Source organism: Solanum pennellii, chromosome 4, assembly GCF_001406875.1.
Source record: "Solanum pennellii chromosome 4, SPENNV200".
NCBI classification, from domain to species: Eukaryota; Viridiplantae; Streptophyta; class Magnoliopsida; order Solanales; family Solanaceae; genus Solanum; species Solanum pennellii.
Genome location: NC_028640.1, coordinates 64985199 through 64995308, shown reverse-complemented (window position 1 = coordinate 64995308; position 10110 = coordinate 64985199). Strand labels below are relative to the sequence as shown.

The following is a 10110-nucleotide window of genomic DNA, read 5'->3' as shown; positions in this document are numbered from 1 at the left end:
TAATTTATATGTACTTCATAAATTTGCATTATAAGTACATTGTCATGTTTTAAAATTCATCATATTTCCATGACACACCTCAACATCACTTTGAAAGATCAAGTATATCATCACTTTATCTTCTTGTCTCATGATAGAGGATTTATAAACTTGTCAAATTATTGGGTTGACAACATTCACAAGTCTAATGACCTTTCATACCATTTTGATAATAAAAATTGCCTTCACATTTTGAAGGACTATTTGAAGAACTCATAGTGTTCTTCCTTTTATCATTACCACAATGATGACTATTATAATTCTGTCCCTCCACGCCCTTATTCATATCATTAATTATTTTTCATGTTTCAGACTTATCATTCACTGCTACCACATTCATATGATTGAATGGAGCAAGTCAACAGGCGGATTTCAGAGTTATCACATGTTGTTACCACATTCTTTTCAAGGAATGGAGCAAATTCAATATGATGAATTTCAAGACATTTCATCAAAAATATATTATTTTTGCCTTATCATCATTTTATCACCATTATGGTGCATTGAGACTCAAACTCAATGTCTTATTCATACATTATTATCATGGTGCATCAAAATTGATGTCTTACCCTCTTGGTGCGATAGAATTTGAATCTATCGTTTTATCCTCAAATATTTTTCATTATGTGCATCTGGACTTAACCTGATGTCTTACCCTTTTTGGTGTGATGAGACTTAAACCCATCGTCTTACCCTTAACCAACGGTATAATAGACCGAAGTACAACATGACTCACCCTTTGAGTCTTTCAAAACAATCAAAATAATATTCAAACTCATGCTATTAAAATTTTATACCTTATTCTATTTAAGAAATTTTGTATAGCATATCATATTCAACCAATAGTAGTATATGTCTTCGGTTCCTGATAATTGTTAGGGACTGAATACTATTTTATTCTAAATCATAAAAATATTTTAAAAAATACATACCTGATTTTGTGCATATAATACCTTGATTCTCATAACGAGATCAACAAAAACATGAGTTAAAGAAAAACTAAAATTCAATCTTGATTGGCTAGAAACTCGTGCTGATAACGTGTTACAAAATCAAGCTCGTGGCAATATAAGTATAAAGAGAAGAAGACAAGACATAGAGATGAAGAAGATGACTTTCTTCTTATTCAAGTATATGTAAGTCTCATCTGTATATCATACAATAGTGAATGAACAACCCTATTTATAGGTTGAGAAATCACTCTAAAAGTCATCATATTAAGTATCATAATAAATAGATACATTCTTATCCAAAAAGGTTCATGAAACCTAGTGAATATGGATGGTTGTTCATGTACTAACTTTATGGACTATCTACTCATTCAATGGATTTATAACACTTTTTTTATTTTCTCGATTTTTGATATTTCAAATCTCATAATGAAAATAAAATTTCCCCGAGTAAGATGATTTTGTATTCATTAAGACTTGATGAAAATTTTAATTAAAAAAAAAAAAAAAACTTACAGCTCAACTATAACTCTTGGCATAAACAATATTATATAACATAAAAAAGATGCTGCGGAATTATGCAATGAAATTCGGTAGCATTTGTTTGCTTCTTTAATTTCTTCACTTCATCATTCTTACAAGAGGAAGATTTAGCTAAATTGGAAGGCACTTCATCATTTTTTAATTTTTAAATACACTTCATGCATTAGGTAAGCCGTTTTTGTGGTTAAACTATAAATAGTATTTCCTTTTTTTTAATTTATTTATTTGATTTTAATTTTAATTTGACACGAAATTTTAAGAAAATAAAATAAATTTAAAATTTTTGTAATCTTCAATCAAAGATATGCAGTATTACGATCTTAAACATATCATACCAAAGTTGAGATTAAAATATGTCATAACCTCATAAGAAAGAATATTTTTTCTAGAATGGACTAAAAAGAAAAGTAAGCCAAACACATATGGAGTACTCTATTTTTTTCAATCTATATTACGCACTTTCATTTTTAATATATTTAAAACAAATATTATTTTTTAATTTAATAATATATAATTTAAAATAAATTTTCTGACGTAATTATTCATAACAGTATAAATATGTAATATTTTGTATACTCAAACGTATCTTCGATCAATATAGAAATTGATGAGATGGATGGTGTACAATAGACTTATAAAATAAAGATTTTTTTAGTGCATTGGCAATTGGTAGTGAGTAAGCATGAAAACCTTACGTTTTCACATGCATACATGCAAAGCTGAGGATCAACCACGAATGCACAAATGACAAATAGGTCTATCATCATTGGGTGCGATAAAAAATTAGCGACATACAAAATTTTATAATTAAACAATAGACATATTATTAAGAAATTCAATATAATTAGCTAAGAACGTTTAAGCAATGAATTAATTAGAAATTTTTTATAAAAATTTCATGATTAATTTCATATTTGTTGTAGTAGTGTCAATTCCTTGTATCACGGGTAAGCTGTTTTTATAACATCAATGCAACAATTTCCTAAATTTCATCAGTTTCTTCTCTCAAGTCCCCACTCCCCTATTTTCTTCCAAAATCATCCTTTCATTCTTGGGAAAGGCCACATTTTGTCTCCTCCAATATCATCATTTATAAATTTTATTTATCATCCAATATTCACACCGCCATATTTCACCAATATAAAAACATCTTATTTTTATTATAAGTCCCACCATATATTCTTATATATACCGAATGATAGATAATATTTCGAAATTAATTAAACATATATGCATACATATAATGGTGGAATTTGAAGAAATTATCGAGCCTTTGAGCCCGATAAACAGCGAATTAGTCGAAGAAAATAAAGACATTGACGATGAAGAAATCAACTACGATGATCTCAAACGTCGTATGTGGAAGGATCGCATGCTAATGCAAATATTCAAGGCTAACAAGAGGGACATGATCATCAACACTAGTGCTAGTTCTAGCGAGGAATTATCACTTGATCAGGACGAGGACGAGGAAGAGGAGGAGGACGAGGAGTCACAGGCTAAGCAAGAACAATCTCGTCGTAAGAAGATGTCTAGAGCTCAAGACTCCGTCCTTAAGTACATGGTAAAAATTATGGAGATATGTAAAGGTCAAGGATTCGTGTATGGGATAGTACCCGAAAAAGGGAAGCCCGTGACGGGGTCATCGGATAGTTTAAGAGAGTGGTGGAAGGACAAAGTGAGGTTTGAGAAGAATGCCCCAAATGCTATTGCTGCATTTTTGCCTGAGCTAGTTGAAGAAAATGTGTTGGTTCCTAATTCATGCATGGATCTTCTAAATGACTTGCAAGATACTACTTTGGGTTCACTACTTTCATCTCTTATGCAACATTGTATTCCTCCACAAAGGAGGTTCCCTTTGGATAAAGGGTTAGCTCCACCATGGTGGCCTACAGGGACGGAACTATGGTGGGGTGATCAAGGGTTTTCACAAGAACAAGGACCACCACCTTATAAGAAGCCTCATGACTTGAAAAAAGCATGGAAGGTTAGTGTTTTGGCTGGAATTATCAAACATATGTCGGTTAATTTCGACAAAATGAGGAGATTGGTGAAGCAATCAAAGAGCTTGCAAAACAAGATGACAGCTAAAGAAACAGCTACTTGGTCTAAAGTGGTTAATCAAGAAGAAGTCCTTATCAAGATGACCGAAAAAGCTCTCAAGATTTCGACATCAAAAGAGGAGGATCAAGAAAATGTTCTTGCTTTGAGGAGAAACGAGAAAAGGAAGGGTGTGTTTGAGAGCGACATAGACACTGAGGATATGTTATATCAAAACTTAAATTGCGCCCAAAGTGAGTTAGGAGTTGGATTTCCCTACAAGAATTCAAGAATGGACAATGAGACAACTTGTTTTTATCGCGGAAAGCAAACAATGAATGAACAACAAAGTGTCAATGACAAGGGAGAGGACGAGTCACTTAATATGTTCATGAACAATTTTACTAGCTTGATTGGAACACAACCTATACCACACAAAGAAATAATGGTTGGTGATGATCATCACAGCGAACATGATGGGATGAACATGGACATAAAAAGGAGCGTGGACAACTACCATATTGCACAATATGCTAATAGGAGATCAATTGAGGAGAATTTTGAAGGATTTTGGGGAGACAATAATGTCCTTGAACAACTTCATTATGACAACATCATGAACTTGAATGATACACCAAAAGAAAATGAACATCATCATTCTCCCCTTTCTGTTTGGGATTTGGCATATGAGGATACATCGGAACAAAGCTCTAGCTATAGCTAAAAAAATGAATAATTCGCGTGTGTTTCCCCCCCTTCCATGAATAGTTCATTATATGCTTAGATTACTCGCATTTCATGTTTTAGACACGGTTTATCATATATATATAAATAAATAAACTATTAGTGTCATTATCTTCTCTTATTTGCTCATTTTTTTAATTTCCCCCTTTAATATTATCATGCTTTACAAAAAGGTAGTGTAACTTGATGGGATAATAAGGGGAATCCATCTTTGCCCCCTCAAGATACAACATACAACATACCTAGTGAAATCTCGAGGTCTAGGGAAGGAGGGTGATGTTGTCCTACCTTGTGAGGTTATAATTGTCCCTAGCTCAAGGTAAAGAAGAAGATATATATATATCTATACTATAGTTAGTTAGAGATTGTATTTCAATAATCATAAAAGCTGTGTCTCTGTGGTATAAAATCGTCATACTGATCCATTCTATTCGCAATGCAAGAAAAACCCTTTCTAAATTTGGAGTTATTCTTCTTCACTAGCTCAGCCTCCACCTCCACATCCACCGCGAATACAGAACAAACTGGCCTATGATCTGAAAATCTTGATTCCCCTCGAATATAAGATAATTGTTCAATGCCCTCACCTCGCCATAATATTCTATCACACCTGAAATGAATAGTATAAATAATAAGATGAGATGAAAAGGTAAAAAAGAGAGAGATGGAGGAATACCATGCAGGGGTTCTTCGTTTCTTCTTAGACTTGGTTGTCTCTCCGGCATATGAATCTGAATTATGTGAATACTTATAGGTCGGGGCGAAAAAGATCTTCCCTTCTTTCCACCCACTAAACACTCTCCCCGCTTCTCTCTCCACATTCAACTGTCACCAACATAAATAGATCAAATATTTTTTATCGGCAATAAATATGAACAAACAAACAAAACCATTTTATTTGCAGCAAATTAAACCTGATCCTTTTCTAAAAGAGAGTCCCAGTCATTATCCTCTAAAAGAAGCCTCGTTTCTTCATAGCTCAAAGACACTCGGTAGTTCAAGTCTCCAAGCCATATTGCACGCCTGAAATTTATAAAATTAGAAATGTCTGATTCAAAATTACAATCAGGACATTGTGATCACTTACTGGTGATCAGTAATTTTTTCTGCGATTCCTCTATCGGGATTCCTACAAATTCTAGGAAATTGTATGCTTTTAAGAATCTCAGCAACATCTGCATTTCTTCTTAGCTCATCTCCTTCTTTCTCTCCAGAAGCTAAGTGACTGCACACAAAGCAAAAGCTCGTACGATACAGTGACATGCTTATTGCTATACACCCCTGCATATTAAATTACAAAATCTATATTCAAATTGAAAATTAAAAAAAAATAAAAAAATATCATGATCTTTCACTCACCTTATTTCCAAGACAACCCATGATACCTCTACCAAGAGAAGATATTCTGAGATGTCCAACATGTTGTGCTAACTCTTTTCGTGCCCAAACTGAAAGGAAAATCCCAACCATTTGCTTGCTTGATATAAGATGATAACTCAAACCATAATTAGTTGGAGGAAATTTCTGAGCAATAGACTGTAAATCGTCTTCACGAAAATGTGTCAAGAGAGAACATGAAGGATCACTAAGCTTTCTTAAACGTCTTGTTGTTGAAGGACAATTACATGTCTTGAGAAGGTTACTATTAGCCTTTAAACTCTTTTTAACAACTTTAAGAGAATGTTTATTGAATAAACTGTTGCATTTTGAACTGCTTGAATCATCATTATCGTAGGATGATTTGTTAAGTGCATGGCTTATTAGGGCTAACCATCTTGCTGCTGGTTCACTATCTTCACTCACTAATACATTGCCTGCATTTAACGGTACAATCTCTTGAAACCTGAAAAAATAAGGCATGTAAGACCCTAAATTAATACTCACTCATTCCGTTTCAATTTGTTTGTCTAAAGAAAACTTTTGATTTTAAACTAAAGATATGCAGGTGTACTAAAATATTTTTTAATCTTCTGATCTTAGACATGTCATGTGTGATGAAGAGTTGTCAAAAAAAGGAAACTAGATAGACGGAGTAATATATGTTGAATTTATCATACCCCAAAACATATATGTCTGCAGAACCTTCCACTTGCAAGAAATCTTCAAGATTAAGTCCATGATTAGGAGTTTTTCCTCCTACATTCCATGTCCCAGCAAAAACCCTAAAATTTTCCAGTCATATATATATATATATATCCTAGTTAATTAATTCAAGTATGTTTAAAATTTATTTGTAAATCAAGAAAAATCATACCTAATATTTTTAATCATAGTAGCAGGTTGTGTTGACTGATCAAAATTGGAAAGGTTTAGGCCTTCAATCCTTGCACTATTATGCCTTGCTGAGAGTAGATAAGAAATTAGTAGCATGATTGTTGTGGTTTTGATATTCTTACAATCTTCAGTTTGAAATTAAAAAGGTATGGTTTTTATTGGGAAACTTATCAATAGGTACAGTTCAGCCAAACTTATTTATCAATACGATCAGAATACTATGTTATAGATATGTATATCCTATGTATTCATTCTATATACACCGTCTATATATTTTATAAATCAGTTGGCGGTATTGTTGGAGTGTTAAGATCCGTATTTGAAACATAACTTTTTTCAGTGGGAAAAGGTCAAATTTCTACACAATTAAAATTACTTCCACGTTATTTGAAAAGAAATAGCATTTGCTAATTATAATAAAAATACAATTTAGTCTTTTGTTAGGTGAGCTACCAATATTATGCTATAAATGAAGCTAAGCAGATTCTGGAGAAGATACCTAATTAAGTATACGTGTTAATGTTTAACACATACGACAGATAAATTGAATATATCAAATCAATATATACACATACTTTGCCTCAACAAACTGTTAAATTTTAAAGTGTAAACATCAAAGTGAACAAAGGAGAAATTTACACCATTTCAGTATTAGATTCATCTATTTAATATTTTCGATACATAACACGATTTTTTCATGCGTACAGAACTCACTAAATTTGCAATAAGTAGTAAGTTTGAACCATAATATTAAAAGCATAAGGAGTTCAATATTTATAACCTTGAACATTACACCATAATGAACTTATTGTTGAAAACGTTTGAATTAAAATGGTGTGTAATAAGACGAAATGCACCATTAACTATAGCTCGATATTCATAACCTTGATTAAATTTGTAAATGATAGGTGAAAGTAGTAATACCATAACACATACACATTCATTTTCTTTAAAAAAAATCTAGGATATTATTAATTTTATTTTTGACACATATGGATAAATTCCATAAAATACTTATCACCTCCCACCAATAATAGGCCAGTAGTACTTGATAACTCTGTTCACCAAGACTCGGATAGATGGAAAGAATAACCTAATGTGTGTTTTTTTCGGTCTTTGCTTAGTTTTACTGACCTCAAAATTTTCAACTATTTCATTAACCACTAGACCACACCCAAATATAAAACTTTATCCAGATATGTTTCTTTAACATGAACATACGTACAATGGAATAAATTAAAAAATAAAATTCCATCATGCACAAGAAAAGTTCATAAAAAAAATTATAATTACTACTCATGCAATTTAATATTAAAAACAAGTTGGTGATGATAATTCCTACCTGTAAAACTTCTCTTTACTGAAGGAGACGTTTCAAATAAAACTTTTCTCCTTGATATAATCTTCCAATCCACTTCTACTATAAAAAAAAAATCAATTACAATATAAAAATATATACATAAAATTCAAAAAATAAAATAATAATTGTAAATCAAACCTTGATCATTTTTTTCTGATTGTGTTACATGCTCCTCAAAACTTCCTCCAATGCCTTTTGGATTAATAAGCTTTGGTATGCCACACTTTTATTCAAAATCATTAAAAAAAAAATTAAAATTATTTTAATTTTAAAAAAATCTTAAAATAAATAAATTGTACCTTGTTCTTTTCATGACCCTTGACACAATTGTCAAGGGTGGTGGTAACGCCGCCGCTGGAGGTGGTTTTGACGACGACGGCAGCGGCGGCTTCCGCCTTAATCATGTGGATGCTATCATCAGATTTACAACACCTTGTTGGAGACGACATTCAAGATTATATAATGTTGGATCAAATTAATAAATCCACAATTCCAAAATTGGAGTCAAATCTAATTTTTTTCTTATAGATTAATACTAATTAATTTAGATAATAATCTATTAATGCACAGAACACCAAAGGTAAAAAATACAAGAAACTTTTATTGATTCCTTTCTTGTTGTCTACCTAAATTTCTGTGTTCTTTTTTGTTATGTGCTTTGTGTTTGACTTTGTATTTCCTAAGCTTTGAGTTTTTCTTTTTTTTTATCTAAAAAATTATTTTTATTGTTAACAAAATGTAATTAAAATGCTTTATTTTTTCTTTTTTCTTTTAGGGTTTTATTTTTTTAATCAAAAAATAGTTTTTTACTTTTAAGAAAAAAAAGTTAGATGGGATGAGAGTTTGGCGCCAAATCTTTCGGAGATTTTAGGGTAAATGGTGATCAACCGGTTAACATGAATGGTTGCATCACAGTGACAATCATTGTCAACATTTTATTTATTTATTTATTTCCTTTTGATTAGTAAACATGTTTAATTAAAACTCGTATTTGAAAATGAAGTTATGATTTTAAATTAGTATACATGCTATATGAGATCATAATTTAGATTTAAATTCTCAACAATTCCAAATCATGGTTTTAATTTGTTTTTTTTAAATGTAGAACTTTACCATAAGTTTATAAAAAAAAAAGGTTCTACAATTTTAAATTTTGCGAAAAATAGTCATGCTTGGCGTGAAAAAATTATTTATATTGGATGAAAAGATTATACTATTGAAGATTAATTATTGCTATTTATTGATTAGTTGATCTTTATAAATGATGTATATTTTAAAGAATGAGAAACTTTTACTTATAAAAGAAACATGGATAAGGCGTCTTAGAAGATTGTATTAGAATGGGAAACCAATAGCACTTGCATGGATTTTGTATTTGTATTGAAAAATTCAGTAAAATATGAGAAATGTTATAAATTTATTGTATAGTATATGTGGATTATCCATTAGATTTATCTACTATTAATTGGATTCATGTATAGGTGTTTCCAAGGTGATAAAAACTTCCAAGATAATTATGTATCTATTAATTAAATGACTTTTGGAGTGATATTTCAACACTATAAATAGAGAATCAATCATCATTTGGAAGACACACTTAAATAAGAAAAGTTCTCTCCTCTATCTTATACTTCTTGTCTTCTTATTATAATATTTTGAGCTTTCTTTATAATAAGAAAAATGACTTGAGAAACAACTAACAAAGTGTGTTGTTTGATCTAAGGGCAGAAAAAAACCTTTTAAGCTTCCATCTCGTGATCTCAAAAATGCAATAATTCAAGTATAAAAAGTCTATAATCTCATATATTTGGGATTAATTATATTTTATTTCGGAACTTTTTCTAATTACAAAATTTTTGAATTTCTCATTGTTATCGGTTATATTCTTCGATTGTCTCACATATAATACATTACTTAATGGGAGAGGTGTATCTGAGAGGGGATAGAGATGCATCCAAGAGATAATTTTGTAATTTTTTTTTAAATGGTAGAAATTTTTTTAGATTATGAGATAAAATGATCACAATAGTCCTTAATATACAAAGTTACTTTATTTTGATCCTTAATATATTTTACATAATCCATTTAGTCCTAAATGACTTTATGTATTATAAAAAGTGCTCAATTTGATTCTTTACCCTAAAAGTAGCAAATTCATCA

General features: G+C 30.8%; 2 protein-coding genes across 4 annotated transcripts; one reads left to right on the top strand and one right to left on the bottom strand.

Moving 5' to 3' along the window:
* Positions 1 to 2775: 2775 nt before the first annotated feature.
* Positions 2776 to 4541, top strand: LOC107016928 (putative ETHYLENE INSENSITIVE 3-like 4 protein). The gene has a single exon (XM_015217242.2). It carries the CDS (start codon positions 2776 to 2778, stop codon positions 4294 to 4296), a length of 1521 nt encoding a protein of 506 aa, XP_015072728.1. The 3' UTR covers positions 4297 to 4541.
* An 89-nt stretch (positions 4542 to 4630) lies between these two features.
* On the bottom strand, positions 4631 to 8683 carry LOC107017309 (type I inositol polyphosphate 5-phosphatase 5). 3 transcript variants are annotated; one of them, XM_027916299.1, is made up of 10 exons: positions 8250 to 8683; positions 8089 to 8173; positions 7933 to 8010; positions 6571 to 6658; positions 6374 to 6478; positions 5676 to 6159; positions 5404 to 5597; positions 5231 to 5339; positions 4993 to 5141; positions 4631 to 4926 (listed from the first exon to the last, which is right to left on the bottom strand). In XM_027916299.1, the coding sequence occupies exons 1-10, from the start codon at positions 8397 to 8399 to the stop codon at positions 4689 to 4691; spliced, it is 1680 nt and encodes a 559-aa protein (XP_027772100.1). In that variant the 5' UTR covers positions 8400 to 8683; the 3' UTR covers positions 4631 to 4688. The 3 variants fall into 3 exon arrangements, with proteins under 3 accessions (XP_027772100.1, XP_027772101.1, XP_015073055.2); XM_027916300.1 differs by having other exon boundaries at positions 7933 to 8007; positions 8250 to 8682; XM_015217569.2 differs by lacking the exons at positions 8089 to 8173; positions 8250 to 8683 and having other exon boundaries at positions 6571 to 6654.
* Positions 8684 to 10110: the final 1427 nt, after the last annotated feature.

Bases quoted from the DNA above. Each gene is read 5' to 3' on its own strand.
- LOC107017309 (XM_027916299.1), bottom strand. From the start codon at position 8,399: ATGTCGTCTCCAACAAGGTGTTGTAAATCTGATGATAGCATCCACATG. The intron at 6,659-7,932 runs GTAGGAATTATC...ATCTACTCTCAG, and splicing joins AGTAAAGAGAAGTTTTACAG to CAAGGCATAATAGTGCAAGG. The intron at 5,598-5,675 runs GTGAGTGAAAGA...TTTAATATGCAG, and splicing joins TGGGTTGTCTTGGAAATAAG to GGGTGTATAGCAATAAGCAT.
- LOC107016928 (XM_015217242.2), top strand. From the start codon at position 2,776: ATGGTGGAATTTGAAGAAATTATCGAGCCTTTGAGCCCGATAAACAGC.